The following is a 15,720-nucleotide window of genomic DNA, read 5'->3' as shown; positions in this document are numbered from 1 at the left end:
TCACCCCCTGTAAAATGGTGAAAAGAACATTTTAAACGTGACATTTGAACTTGAGACTGTGAGTTCCAGGAGAGTGTTGTGATTTACAGAAGAAGTTCTTTCACTTTGTTTATTGAGCCTGTGCTGCTGATTTGTTTAGCGTGGTCAGGAGGTATGTGGTTTATCACATTGTTTGTTGGTGAGGTCACTAGAGACCCTTGCAGATGGAAGCATGCTCACTGCAGTGAAACTGGATGAAAGGCTTAGCAGTTTATCGATGAGCACTTGTGTCAGTTGGAACAGTTTTACTGGGAGTGTTTGCATCGATGTCAAAGAGTCAGGCTGGTCCAGCTGCAGCATTTCCATATCTGTCTGACTGAATAAAGCCTGTTATGCCGAGACTTGAAGTGAACTCGCTGTGGGTTCCTTCTCTCCATGTGTTGGATTCTTACCGTATATATCAATCATGGAGTAAAGCATTTCGTAAGGTAAACATAATGAAAGATACAAAGAAAAATCTGATACTTACACTAATATGGCTTATTAGTATGCATGCACAGGAAAATAGTCCAAACTTGCCATCTGGTTTGCATACACTCTGCTGGAAAAGGTGTCAGTAAAACTGGTCAAACATGCCTTTTTTCTGGCATTGAGTACTCTGATTTGATGTCAGACTTTGGATGACATGTGCAGCTATGAACGGCTTCATGCCTACATTACCGTGTGTGTTACCATAAGAGTGTATGGTCCCATTAGACGGCTGGGAAGTTTTTTCATCACTTTTGAGATTGTAATCTGTAAGGCCTCAGTGTGCTTGGTATGGATAATGTTGTACAATGAGTTTCAAAGAGTCTTCAAGGTTCAAAGCTGTCCTACGTTAACATCCCAGCACACCTGTCCAGTCACTTTGTGGCTGGCACCTGACCAGCACCTCTGTTGGAGCACCTGAAGATTTAACTGAGACCGTTGGAACACAGCAAGTGAAGAACATCACCTGCAGCATGATTGCCCTGTTAATACCTGAAAGCAGTTCTCAGTGAATCAAAAGTTAGTATTAGGAAGGGAGGGGAAGGGAAAGGTTCTAGTTTCTTTGGGTGTCACTGTGCCACAATCTGAAATTACATTTACAGTTTCAATTAGTCTTGCAGTAGCACCTAGTATGGAAGTCAAGTTAGCAATTAACTCCATATCTCTGATGTGGTTGTAGTAATGAGTGTGTATGACTGTTCAACTCATTAGGTAGAGGAGCTTGAACCTGTTGGTGTAACCTGACGGTGGACATGACTAAATGTAGGGGCAGGTGTGGACGTATAAAGAACTGAATGTACTTGCTTTGAAAGTGTAGGACATGCCTCTCTGTGGTCCCAGGGCCCCCCTCATCTGGTCTGAAGAGCTATAACCCTTGGCCTTTGCCAAGCCTCTAGAGGCGAACTCTTTCTCTCCTCCACCTCCTCCTTGAGGACCACACTCTTTTCAATCTCTTGGCTTTTCTTTCTCTCCGGTCCTTTTGTTTGGCTGGAGGCTGGAGCTCAGCATGGATTTAATACCTTCACAGCTGAGGGAACCTCAAAAACTCCAGTTTTTACGTTCGACCTAAGACATTTCAAGCTCCATTGACGATGTGTTTACGTCTTTGCATATCAATAATGAGTCAAGAATGAGGCTCATAGGGGAGATTTTGTTCCAGCTTCAGTGGTGCAAATTTATTTTAAATAGAACATCTTGACCATAATGTTATTGTCTTCTTTTATATGTACGCTTAATGTATTCATCAGTGTTATCATATAAGGCATTTAGCTCAGACAGAGTTGACAGAGGATGGGAGACCTAACTACCAGGTCACCATCATGTAGCTAAAAGGCAAATATGTGTAAAAGGAAAAAACAACAACAAAACCAGATGAGTGAACGAGCACGTAAGCCAATGTGAAGCATGTCATTCTGTTGTCCACCCGCCTGCCCATCCATCTTCTTTGCCCGCCCATTCCTAACTTGTTGCCATGGTTTCAGCCAATGGGATAGGCCGTGGGTTGGCAGGCGGCGACAGTAGGGGTCAAACAAGTTCACTGTTGGTGGCTTGATGGGGGCTGGGATGTTTGTGTGTTGGGGAGTTGGAGATGATAATGGGGAGATGATGTGTTGATAAGGTGGGACTCTGCATGTGTGAGGGTGTGATGAAGGTTTGGATTTGATGTAGAAGCTGTGCATGTGGAGGTGTGGAGAACAGGTCTGTTTTTACATGTGTTTGGCAGGTTGGGGGATGGACTTTGTGATTATAGCTTAGCATTGATCAATGATCAAAGGACTTTCATTTTTTGGGTGGGGGATGTCAGGTATTTTGGATGCACAAAAGACTATTCATGTGTGCGGGAGCCTCCTGGGGGTTTGGGTGGGGTTTAGTATTGGAGGTGGAGATGGGGGTTGGTTGTGGTCGGGTTTTAGGGGTATTGATGCTCAGTTGGGTGGGTGGGGGGGGGGGGGGGGGGGTGTGTGGGGTTGGATAAAGAGTGGTTAAGATGGAACGCTGCACTGTTACAAGCAGCTTCGGTAAGGAGGCCACGGGTCAAAGGTGCGGCACTAATGCAACAGATGGAGAAATAGTCGTGTGGAGGGGTGGCTTTCAAGATCCGTTCCAGAGAATCGTCTAATGTGTTTTAAGCACCTACACACTCTGATTTTATTTGAGACTGACCCATGACACAAAAAAAGAAAAGAAAATAGTTGCTTTGCTACTGTCAGTAAAACAACATACTTTTGTACTACAAAAATTCAAAGAAATGCTGTAAAATCGCAGATACTACTACTATTTATCAGAAGGGGACCGATGAAGAATCAGAATGGGGAAAAAAAGAATCAAGAATCAGAATGGGGAAAAAAAGAATCAATGACAAAACCACATTTGATAAAATCCTCCTGTGACTGAACAACACCCCAGTATAAGAGTTTTTTTAAGGATCACAAGAAACGAAACCCAAGAAGGTCACAGGAGAACGAAGGAGTGCTTTGTTTTCCTCGTGTATTGAATTCTGTAAGGGAGGGTCATTGCCGTGGATGCCCATATGCAACAGTGAAGCGGTTAAACCAGACGCAGCCAAGAAAACATACACACATACATGGGTACAGCGTGTCTGCTCCCACATCAACACACAAACTGATACAAACATGATTACTGGCACAAATACAGGATGGAGATGCACTTGTACACATACACGACTGCCCCCCTTCTATTCAGCTGACTACCCTTCCCCCAACGAGTGTGTGGGTGGTTGAGCAGGATGCTGTCCCACTACTTGCTGTTGATTCAGTGGTTTTCTCCAACAACTGGAGCTCAAGCCTCATAATGGCGGACTATAGAGAGTTGGGGTGGGTGAGGGGCGTTAGGGGAAGTAGACAGGAAACACCCCCCTTCTACCTACCTGCAGGGGTGTTTTTGTGGTCATGTCCAAAAGGCAGCCAAAAACAAGATGTTTCTAGCAGTTTATGTGATAGAGATGGTGGTACAGATGGTGTAGGGATGTCAGGTTCTCATGGGCAACATGTCAGGATGATAAAAGATAGAGATTGGGCCTTAAGTTGAGTTTTAAACGTAGAGTCATGGGTGTAGATGAGCAAACCAACAGCGTTGGCAGTAGCAAACCCTGACTGACCTTCACCATTGATGTCTAGTTTTGAAATGGGTTTGTTTATTACTGGGGAATCCTGATTACTGAAGTGTTGTACTCGTTTGAAGTCACTATAGATGCCAGGACATGTGCAATGTGTAAGATGTCCTGTTTTTGCTCAAGGTGTTTTCTCTTGACAAGAATTGTGTTTCTGTTGAAGGAGCATGCAAGTTCTTTGTTAATGTTTCAGCTAAAAGAAATGGCTTGCGCCTTGTATAACACCAGGTGTCGCCTGTAGCTCACACTGGATGTATTGTTGAGGTAGAAGAACTCCAAAGTCCCATGAAACTGCTGCTTTTCTGGAGCGTTGGCATGAATCACGCTCCTAACTGACAAAGAAAAGTTATGCTAAAAATGAAAGCAACATGTCAGTGCTTCCTTTAACGATGTCAACACACAAAAACCCTGTTTGGTACAGCAGGTTTGATGTGCATGGAGCTGCAGACTGTGACGACCAGGACAAATGTGGTTGGACTCGTGTTCAGAGCCCTGTGTCGTACAGGGCTTGTGTTTTAAGTTGAACCAGTCAGAGCTGATGGATGGAGCGTTCACAATCCGTTCTGATTTAGAGTTCATATTAAAGGAAGTCACTTCAAGCAGACTCTCTTCCTCTTTCCGCCTGTTTGCCTCTCAAAGCACGTTCTTTCAGTGGCCTTGCATCCTCTCAGCTTCAGCCTCACACATTCAATGTTAGACCCATCAATGTCCAACAGTACTCCTCATGCTCACTGAGCTGTTATGCAGTGTTTCTCAACAGCCTTATTTCTATCTCTAAGTCCCAGTTGGTGGATACGCTTTTCCCTCTGTTTGCACATGTTTTAACTCATCGCTCTTTTCTTCTTCTCTCCACAGGACCAGGAAACTGCAGATCAGAAACATCCCACCTCACCTGCAGTGGGAGGTTGGTTTATATTTCCTCTGTTATTTTTCTTGCTGGGATCATTTACTGTCTGTTAGTGGGACTCCATTCATCACATACCTACCGCCCACACCATCTTCTCTTAACAGTTTGTGCAATTGTTTATTTTGCTGTTTGAGTACAGGCTATAAAAACAAGCTGGCATGTGTGTCTTTTTATCTGCCAGCACTGTCTCCAAGACAAGAAAAACCTTGGGTAATATAATATAATATAATATAATATAGTATAATATAATAAGGCAGGTTTCCACCTAGGAAACTATGGTAGGTTATTGTGTGGATGTTTCAGATGCTAAAAACATTTTTACCTGGAAATTTGGTTACGCATCATTTATTATAAATCTGACTTATTGATAGTACTTATTGTAGCACTTGAAGCAGTTTGTGTTTATTTATTTTTTTACATTTTATGTAATTGCATGATTCTTACATTACTTTTGGGTGGTACCTTAATGGCTTAATCCCCTTATTGAGGTGAGAAAATAACCTCTGTCTTTCACAAACTATTTTTGTCACTTTTCATTTGAGTGCAACATTTTGAATGTTTTCGAGAAGCGACTGTCTGCAACTTTTCTCTCATTCGAACAATATTTTATATCCCCTGTCTCTCTCTCTCCAGCTTCCAGTGTGATTGAATGGAGCAGATATATAAACTAACAGCACATTAGTAAAACCTCTGAAATATTACGTTTTTATGCTATTCCTTTACTTATTACAAAGTTATACAATTATATTCTACTGAGTATGCACTGAGCAGTTTGAATCCGTAGTTTATTAGTGTGAAAAGAGTCTAAATTAGAGTCTTAGTCCCCCTCAACAATCCTGACAGTCAGACTTTCTTTGTCCAGAAGTTCAAGTGAAGTTTGTGAAGTGGAGGGAGATGTCTAAAGGAAGCAGGTTTCAATAGACTTACCTGCAGCATAAAGCAAGAGTCACAGCATTATCAGTATTGAATGATACTCACAGCTGCATTGGGCAGTGTGGCTCACACAGATCTGCTCCAGTGTCCGATACTGTGAGCTCTGGATGTTCAGGCTTGTCGTGCCACACAGCCTGACCTCGCTGCAAACATTTGCACCATTTGAGGCATGCATTAGTGTGTGCTTGGGGGGAGGGGGGCTGTTTATGGCTCATATTTGCCTTTACCTCAGACTGTGAATCATGGGGAATCACAAATCTAGGCAAGGATTTATTTGAAGACTTAAACCGAAAAGCAGCTGCAGGTTGATGCTAATGAGAGCACAGTAATTAGAGGGGAACATTTATTTAATAGAGATGTATTGATCAACTCATAGGCTAGCAGTTTTAAGCTCTAACCTATTGATTGTTGGTTGAAGTGAGCAACTCAATTGACAACTGGTTAGATGTGCCCTCTTTAAGGCAAACCAAAATGATGAGAAATTCACACTGGAAGGCATGTTTTCCTTGGGTACGTCTCTCTGTCTCCCTGTCTTCATCCTCCCACTGGTCCATAATTGTATCTCTGCTAAAATCTATTCACTTCACTCTTTCGATTTCAAACAAGACTGAATGCACAAGATAGGAATGATGTAGGAGGATCGATAAGCTCCATACGTATGTGCGTGTGTGTATGTGTCATTTTTGTTTCAGTGAGGGTGTGGCACACTGCCTGCCTCCTCTGGCAAGCAAGTGTCCGTGGGAGTGGCTTTGTGTGCGTGTGCGCGCTCTCTCTTCCTTTTCCCCCTCACCCTTCTGTGCGTGTCCACACGAGGGCGACGTCTTCATAACACTGACTGGAACATGCTCCTGAACCTTGATGAGAATGGGAGGTCACAGCAGATGAAATATAGTACAATGAAGGTTGTACTGTGACCAGAAACTTTGACACTTAAACATGTTAAATGCTGCTGGAGATATTGAGGAGCTCACATAACTAAATTGATAACTGCGCACACGTTAAAGAATGAACAACATGGGCGATGCAGGTTAAATTCTTGTCTCTGATCTGCTGTCCCTGCTCTGAGCACGATGTTTGTCTCTTCTTGTTTTCCTCCTAAATGAGCTCTTCAAGCATTGTGGTGTCATTATTCAAGGTTTGATGAGTCCAGACAACTAACTAACTAACTAAACTGATGGATTGCTGTAAATACAAACAAATTACAGAGGAAATAAAGCTGGACAACGCTAGCATTCATCAGAACAAACTGGACAAAAATATCAAACCACTGTATGCTCACACACGGTTTGGGTGGGTTTTGTGTTGAGTCCACACAAATGTTAGGCGTCAGTGATCCATTGGAAGAAGGGCTGCCACATTGCATAGAATTTGGATGTCCATCACCATTTATATGTGTGGTGTCCTCTATCTTAGGAAACTGCAACAGATTACTCTGTTAAACTCTGGAAAACTAGGCTTTTCCCAACACAGTAAGAGTAATCGTCTAGCAACAAGTGTCGTACAATCCTGGTGTAGACATTTTTGCTTCCTCAGGTAAAACCCCAAAGAGAGCAGCAGGTGGACAAGGAAGGGCCCACCAGCTCAGAGAGAGCTTTAAAAATAAAAGTCCAGTTTGAATGTAAATGTAAATATGGGCATGTCCATAAAATGTGTGGTAGTGTGATGGGGGTCTGATGATATCTGCGACATGTCACATCGATATCTGTAAATATTCCTGCAAAACCTTGTTTGACTGAGGTGTTTCCTGAGCACGTGAACTGACAGTATTCTCTCTCTCTCTCTCTCTCTCTCCCTCTCTCTCTCTCTCTCTCTCTCTCTCTCTCTCTCTCTCTCTCTCTCTCTCTCTCTCTCTCTCTCTCTCTCTCTCCCTCTCTCCCTCTCTGTGTGTGTATCAGGTGCTGGATGGTCTGTTGGCTCAGTGTGGAACCGTAGAAAACTGTGAACAAGGTAAGACTTCTAAACTGCAATGATTTCTGCCATATATGGCCCATTTACAATAGAAGTTGCTTAATCAAGAGCAGGAACATAACAAGCAAGCACCTTAGGTTTCCATACTGCACTGCTGTGGTTATATGTGGTACTTTGCTGCCCCCAAGTGGTTGCAGGGTGATAGTTTTATTGCTCCGTACGGGAGCGTCACTGGCAGCAGATTGACACTCAGATCACAACCTTCACCTGGGCTCAAGATGTAGTCATTAAAGGAACGAAGGTTGAGGGACGTGAGGACAGAGGACCAGGCGGACATCCCCCATTCTCCAATGGACCTTTTCTCTTTTATTGAAAGTATTTCAACATTTTCATGTATGTACTGCTCAGCTCTAAAATGATAAACGCACAGATCCTCTGTAGTTGTACAGCTTCATATTGAAGTGGTTTAACCAATGACTCCGCACGTTTACTGGGGGTGTTAATGTTGAGAAAACCTCACGATTTGGCTACAATGCATCTTTTTGATTCCTATACAGGATTTATTTTTTGTCACTTTTTTGTCAAAATGTGTCACAATCCATCATTGCAATAATTTACTTCCATTATCTTTTAGATAAGTTACATCACTTGTATTAGGGGTGTAAATGCCAAAAAAAACAACAAGAAAAAAAAACCAAAATCTCATAGGCCATAATTCTAACTGTAATAGCAAAGCCACTAAAATACTAGCATTCATTCATTCATTCATCTTCAACCGCTTATCCCGGGGTCGGGGGGGCTGGAGCCGATCCCAGCTGACATCGGGCGTGAGCGGGGGAACACCCTGGACAGGACGCCAGTCTATCACAGGGCACATAGAGACGAACAGAGACAGACAACCATTCACACCTAAGGGCAATTTTCAGAGTCATCAATGAACCGAACACGTGCATGTCTTTGGATTGTGGGAGGAAACCGGAGAACCCGGAGAAAACCCACGCAGACACGGGGAGAACATGCAAACTCCACACAGAAAGGCCCAGGCCGGGATGCGAACCTGTAACCTTCTCGCTGTGAGGCGACAGTGCTAACCACTAATGTCAGTAATAAAAAAAGAACCAACAAAAATTAATTCATCAGTATGCTGACTTAAATGCATCAGACCATGACACCAAGGTGTCCTTAAATTTCCGACTTTCCCGCATCGAGACATAATCTTTCAAGAGAGCGCTGCGATGCATCTAAGCATTGATTTCCTCCTTTTCCTGATTACTGACTGTGGTTTAAATTTGAAACTAAAGGGGTTTTTCTAAGTTCTCCCAAAGACGCCAGAGCAACTGTTAATAAAGCAACACACGCTGTATTTAAGACTCTCTTCTCTCTTTCTCTCAGTGAACACAGAGAGTGAGACTGCCGTGGTTAATGTCACATATGCATCCCGGGAGCACGCCAGGCAGTAAGTTCTCCGCTCTCTTTCTTTCGTTCTTTTACTCTCTTCGCTCTGAAAGTTCTCCATAGTTCTTATTCTGCAGGCTCTTGGTCCTTTTCAGACATTTTATAGAATAGCTTGCCTCTGTCTATCATTCGTGTATTTATTAAATGGTAGCTGCCTTTATTGTTTGAAGTCCATTTGAATAAAACGGATGACAATGAATTGTAATTATTTTAATTGACTTTAATTAAGTTTCCAAAAACCATATTGAGATTTTAATCAAGTTGATCCTTGTGTGACTCCACTTTTGACATCTAGTGGTCATTTAAAGGAAATGCAACTTTAAACTCAAGTTAATGTCTTTATAATAGTATTGCAATCTCTTTCAGTATTTTCAATGCTCCTCAGTATTTGTGTTCTCAGATAGCAGTGGTCCATAATCAGCGCAACCATAATATCAGGGCCAGTGTGTGTTCATGTAAAGCATGGGTGTCAAAGTGATCCAGTAAAGGGCCGTGTGGCTGCAGGTTTTCCTTCCAACCAAGCAAGAACACACCTGATTCGACTCACTCCATCACCTGAACTGTCTTCACACAGTTGATTTGTTGGACCAGGTGTGTTTTTGATTGGTTGGAATGAAAACCTGCAGCCACACGACCCTTTACTGGATCACTTTGACACCCTTTATGTAAAGTGTCCTGTGTGAATAACGAGGCCAGAAGTTACTTTTTTACACTGGTGCCATGTTTTGGAAGAGCTGCTACACATGATGTCTGTAAATATGAGAGGAGGTTAGAGAAGTCAGTGTAGGACTTTTCTATGGACCAGGGTCACAGAGTTATAACACATTGTGCAATGCCCTTGACATTATAGCTGTAGCTGTTTTTGATCTCTTTAATTGTGGGGAGGTGTTGTTAGATTTCATGTTTTTGTTGTTGAATGGCTTTTTTTGTGTATTCTTTGTATTCTAACATCTGTGACCGTGTTGTCAATACTCTCACTTTAACACATTAACATTAACACAATCAAGTAAAATTACTACTTAGGAACTGAATGGTTGTATTGGAATATTGTATTATTACTTATACATGTAAGCAGCATTTTAGTTTAATCTATATCAATGCATTGTATTTAAGTAGCTGAGTATATGTTTGTTCTAATAATATTTGCTTGTTCCTGGTTACTACAGCAGTTCAGTAGAAGTATAACGTAGCATACACGTACATCTACGCCTAAGTAAATGCTCTAAATATCTCAGTCATAAGAAGAAACGATGTGTGTTCTTCTCAAAAATCTTAACGTTCAGATATGTAAAGAGGATATAATAATTCACATTTATATATCCATTTAATTTCACTTCCATTTGTATGTGCCCCAGGTTTACTGTTATTTTGATAACAATCATTGCCACATCATTACTATTGTTATACCAGAACAAAAAATATGTGTGCCGTCCCTGCTGGTGTGCCAACGTGCTCATGTGCTGTGTCCTCTCAGAGCCATCCAGAAACTGAATGGATACCAATTTGAGAACAACGCCCTGCGCGTCTCCTACATCCCCGATGAGAACTCCGAGCTGGAAGGAGGACAGAGAGGACCCGATAATGGTCGGCGTGGTTATGGGTCCCGAGGTGGGCCTCGCGGTGGGTCCCCGAGCTCCGGGATGCCCCCGAAACCTCCGCACGCCGACATCCCTCTGAGACTGCTGGTACCCACACAGTACGTCGGGGCCATCATCGGCAAGGAGGGAGCCACCATTCGCAACATCACCAAGCAGACGCAGAGCAAGTGAGTGGACACTTTATCTGTACATGTGTTTAAGTCGATCCTGTAGGACTGTCCACTATGTTTTCCTGTTGGAGAGAAACAGAACAACATGGAACCTTCTTCTTTGTGTCTGTTAGAGGTGTTTTATGTGTTATGTAACAACGTGAACATATCTGTCAAACAGATCCGCTATACTTTGAAATAAACCAATAATAAATGCATAAGATAAAAGAGCTTTTACCTTTTATTATTATGGTGGCATCCAGGGGGACACAAGTGTTTTCAAAATAAAATCTTTAGTGATGAGGAGGTGTAGGAGCGATCAAAGCTTCTTGTTACTGCAGACATAAGACGTTCTGACAGAAACATCATTTTCACTGTTACAAGGAAGCGTGACATTGACATTGAGGACCGTGGTTTCTGCTGCATTGATAAATACAGGACTCTTCATGGACTCTTTAAGGGGCTGTAATCGAAATACTTAAAAAAGTGGGCTACCACACAGCTATCAAAACAAAAAACAAACACTGGGATTACAACACAGGGGGAGAGTGACTTTATTTTCTGCTCAGGACGCCATTGGACCACTATATACTTACATAGCTATCTGCTTGCTGCTACATTAATGTTCTGAATGTTGGGTACAGTTCCTTGAAGACTGTCTAGCAGAAAAGCATTTTTTTATCTTTGTTAATCTCGGCCCTTGTCTCAGTTGACCCTGCTCCATCATGAATACATGCAGGCAGAAATTAGTGCTGACAAATTTTACAGAGGGCTACTGAAGCATCCCTATTCATTCATGGCTTAATCTACAGCAATTTTCCTAAATGCTAATTCAATTAATCTAAATTTGGCCATTTTAACTCCACCAAGTAATGGATTCATCAGCTCCCTCAAGGCTCAATTTTGTAAGCAGGAAGTATTTCATACAGTAACCTTTCATTCTGAGGGATGAGAGAAATGCATTTGGAAAGAGTCACTGCTGTGATGTGCATCCATGCATATTCAAATGCTTTCATAACTGATGATGGTAGTCGCTTGATTTGCAGATGAATATGTATAGTATAGTGAAATGTTACTCTGTAAGGAAGTACTGGATGTAATGACCCTAATAAAGCTATCATGATGTTTTCCTGTCACTGCAGGATTGATGTGCACCGCAAGGAGAACGCAGGCGCCGCTGAGAAACCGATCAGCATCCACTCGACCCCTGACGGCTGCTCAGCTGCCTGCCGCATGATCCTGGACATCATGCAACAGGAGGCTAAAGACACCAAGACGTAATCAACATGTCCATATAATCAGCATCAGCTTTGAGGATAGATAGGCAAAGAGATCAAATATGACCGGTGGTTTATGTTTGCAGTGCTGACGAGGTCCCTCTTAAGATTCTGGCTCACAACAACTTTGTGGGACGCCTTATCGGCAAAGAGGGACGCAACCTGAAGAAAGTAGAACAGGACACAGACACCAAGATCACCATCTCCCCGTAAGACTCAATACATACATAACACACACATACACACACACACAAACCCACTTTCCTGCAGCTGATCATTAAAATAACCCTTGTAATGTGTGCAGTCTTCAGGACCTGACACTGTACAACCCAGAGAGAACCATCACAGTGAAAGGTTCTATTGACTGCTGCTGTCACGCCGAGAAGGAGGTCATGAAGAAGGTCAGAGAGGCCTACGAAAATGACATTGCCGCTATGAATGTGAGTCTGCACACACACACACGCACAGGCACAGACATGCACACGCACAGACACGTACACGCACAGACACGCACAGACACGCACACGCACATACACGCACACGCACAGACACGCACACGCACACACACGCATACGCACGGACACGCATACGCACGGACACGCATACGCACGGACACGCATACGCACAGACACGCACACACACAGACACGCACACACTTAATGTATTCACACATTGGGGCTTCATGCTATGATGGTATGAAGATGTAAAGCATCAGATCTTCACACTTGTAAAGCTCCACATGGTTTGTAACCTGCAGTCTTGTTCTCTTTAGCAACAGACCCACCTGCTCCCGGGGCTCCACCTGGGTTCTCTGGGCCTCTTCCCTTCGTCCTCCAATATGCCTCCACCCCCGCCTGGAAACGCGTCTGGCAGTGCCCCCTACGGTTGCTTCGGGGTAAGAATACCTCTTCTGCATTCCTCTACCACCTTCTTTAATGCATTGCTTTTGTTCTCCTCATAACCTCATAACTCCATGTTTGCTGATTGCTTTAGAAGTAATCTTTAAAAAGCTTCTGGTACACAAAGAGAGACGAGTACCGTGGGGTTAGAAGATTGTGGTGGGCACTTTCTAGTTCCGTGAACAGATACTAAAACAACCTTGTACATCCCAGTTTTATTTAGTGAGTTTGCACCGGTTTCCTTATTCTGAATTGATTTATTCATGGTTTATTTTAATTAAACATGATTCCGAGTGATCAGGCAAAGAGTTCCAGGACTTTGTTCCTTTTAAAGCCGTCAAAGCAAAATATATTTTGCAGAATGCACATTGACTTTTGTATTTCAGTGTCTTAACAATCTACTCCCTTCCTCTTCCAGTGGCTTGTTTGTAACTATAGGTCTCAGATCCACCTATCAGACCTGATCGGTAGATCTTCTTCATAGTCAGTCTTGCAGAACTAGTCTTGGCCAGTTTTCAATTAGCCACAGAGGTCCAGTCATTTGGAATAGTTTTCCTGTATCGCTCCACAGACACTCACCTCTAATCCCTTGTAATTTGTCTTTTGTTTGTAAATAACTTTCTTCTTCCTTCTTTTAGATTCTTTAGACAATTTTAATCTGCTTGTAATTTGCTTTCTTAGTTTTTTATTTTTTCATTATTTTAACGTTAGGTGGGCAACTCTTACGAGCTCTCAGGGGTTTCTTTTGCTCCACTTGCATTTTTTGTATGTACATTTGTAATTTCTTGCTTTTTTAATCTTGTTTATTTTGCACAAATAAATAAATTAAATTCAAATGAAACCACTTGAAGCTACTCTGGTGCTGCAGCTCCATAATCTCTTCATGTATTTGCAGAAAGGTTTAGGATTAGCACAATTTAAACATATAAACAAAAGCCCTACATAATGAAAATGAATTAAACTTGCAAAAATAAAATCAATTCTTGCATTTAGTTAAAATGTGACAATGATGGTATGTTATTGCTTTGTTACTGTTTGTACATATGTGCACATCTAGAGACAAATGCAATAGAGGAAAAACAAAAAATGTCCATATTTGTATATGTTGAGTGTTCTGTCATTTAGGGTGCATTTGGAAATGGTCACTCTAAGCACCAGCGTTTACTCTGCCACAAACGGGACCATTAATACCGTAATGTACCAGCGCTCCGCAGTCTGAGGGCCAAACGCAGTGAATGTTTAAACTTAACCATTTGTTAATTCATATAAAAAAAGAAACACTTGTTTCAGATTGATTTTCCTTTTCACATTCACATTCCAGATGGTGTTCTTGTCACAGTTCTTCATTACGGATGTGTGATTTCAAATTTGTTAGTTTAAGATTCTTAAAATTACATTTACTCCATCCCCATTGAAAAATCCAGAATCTATCAATATGCAAATATTGTTTAGGTGTAAAGTTTTACTGCTGGACACAAGATTCACTGAAAAGTCCATTCCCAGTGTTTGTGACCTGCAGTGACGCTCAAACATCTCAGTGAAGAAGTGAAACACTTTTTTGACCGGAGACCAATATGAGTTAAAATCCACAACAATATACTGTATGAGTTCCATGATAGACAGTCAGTTTATGTAATGCCACGTTGGCTTTGTGTTTTCAGGCTCCGGAGCAGGAGACAGTCCATGTGTACATCCCAGCACAGGCAGTGGGAGCCATCATTGGCAAGAAAGGACAACACATCAAACAGCTGAGCCGCTTTGCTGGGGCCTCCATCAAGGTCTGTAAGACGAGCTCACATGATGCCACTTGTTGCACAGGAAAACATAATACAGTACTGTTACACGAGGACTCTCACTAATGTATCCCACTGCTCAAATCTAGGTGGGAGAAGTTGTATAGTCATTAAGGTCACTCTAACAGGGAGTGCTTTGTAATTACATAATGACTACACTGGAACAAAGCGAGTGGCGAAGCTGAGTGGACACTACTTGGCTGAACATCTAGTGAGACCTCCTCTGCACAAGAACAAACCATTTAATGTATATTTAAATTAGCTGTTAGAAATAACATTAATCTTTTACTAAAGGAAGGAGCTAGAATTTATAAATACATTTTGTATCAGGTCTCTAAATGTGGTGTTAAGGAGGATTAGTTCATCAATATTACATTGGATTTCTAATTGTTTTATTAGACTACCCTTATTATGAAAAACCCAATCATATTTCTTGTTTTTCTCAAACCTTGATAGTCAGTGATGTGTTTCTCCTCTCCTCCAGATCGCCCCAGCTGAAGCTCCAGACTCAAAGATGAGGATGGTGGTTGTGACAGGACCCCCTGAGGCTCAGTTTAAGGTACCAATAGGGCGCTATTATCATATTTAACATAGTATCTTTCTAGGGCTGACAGTCTGCTTTTACAATATTAAAATATTAAAATGGATTGTCTCCAACCTGCAGGCTCAGGGAAGAATCTATGGCAAACTGAAGGAGGAGAACTTCTTCGGGCCGAAGGAGGAGGTCAAACTGGAGACTCACATCAAGATGGCCGCAGCTGCTGCAGGAAGGGTCATTGGCAAAGGAGGAAAGACGGTAAGCCACCTGCACCTAACGCTTCGGTCCCTACATGCATAGCGTGTCTTTAACCCCTTGTAAACTAACTCCCATTTTCTCCTGTCAAACCTGCAATGTCCTACTTCCTCTTAAAGTAACCAAGACCATGTGTCTCCAGGTGAACGAGCTGCAGAACCTGACCGCAGCGGAGGTGGTGGTCCCCAGGGAACAGACACCTGATGAGAATGACCAGGTCATTGTGAAGATCAATGGACATTTCTATGCCAGCCAGGTACTCATTAAGTTTTTACATAACTTTGTCAGTTGAAGAGCATGTAACTTTAGTGTTCCTCACAGAAAACAACCCGTGCATGTTTGACATATTGGCAGTTGACATGTAGCTAGTG

At 42.3% G+C, this 15,720-nt stretch overlaps 1 protein-coding gene across 1 annotated transcript in view; it reads left to right on the top strand.

The window, feature by feature from the left end:
* The window catches only part of igf2bp1 (insulin-like growth factor 2 mRNA binding protein 1), a gene marked incomplete at both ends in the record, with an annotated part of 46,577 nt that overhangs the window by 30,113 nt on the left and 744 nt on the right, over positions 1-15,720 (top strand). Inside the window, 12 exons of the mRNA XM_083930515.1 lie at positions 4,493-4,541; positions 7,373-7,424; positions 8,778-8,841; positions 10,315-10,605; positions 11,730-11,864; positions 11,951-12,073; positions 12,169-12,304; positions 12,637-12,759; positions 14,425-14,541; positions 15,041-15,115; positions 15,221-15,352; positions 15,492-15,605. Of these exons, the coding sequence (XP_083786641.1) occupies positions 4,493-4,541; positions 7,373-7,424; positions 8,778-8,841; positions 10,315-10,605; positions 11,730-11,864; positions 11,951-12,073; positions 12,169-12,304; positions 12,637-12,759; positions 14,425-14,541; positions 15,041-15,115; positions 15,221-15,352; positions 15,492-15,605 (1,411 nt within the window). The remainder of the gene's footprint in view (positions 1-4,492; positions 4,542-7,372; positions 7,425-8,777; positions 8,842-10,314; positions 10,606-11,729; positions 11,865-11,950; positions 12,074-12,168; positions 12,305-12,636; positions 12,760-14,424; positions 14,542-15,040; positions 15,116-15,220; positions 15,353-15,491; positions 15,606-15,720) is intronic.

Source organism: Echiichthys vipera, assembly GCF_963691815.1.
Source record: "Echiichthys vipera genome assembly, chromosome: 17".
Lineage (NCBI taxonomy): Eukaryota > Metazoa > Chordata > Actinopteri > Perciformes > Trachinidae > Echiichthys > Echiichthys vipera.
This window is presented reverse-complemented; position numbering and strand designations above follow the sequence as displayed.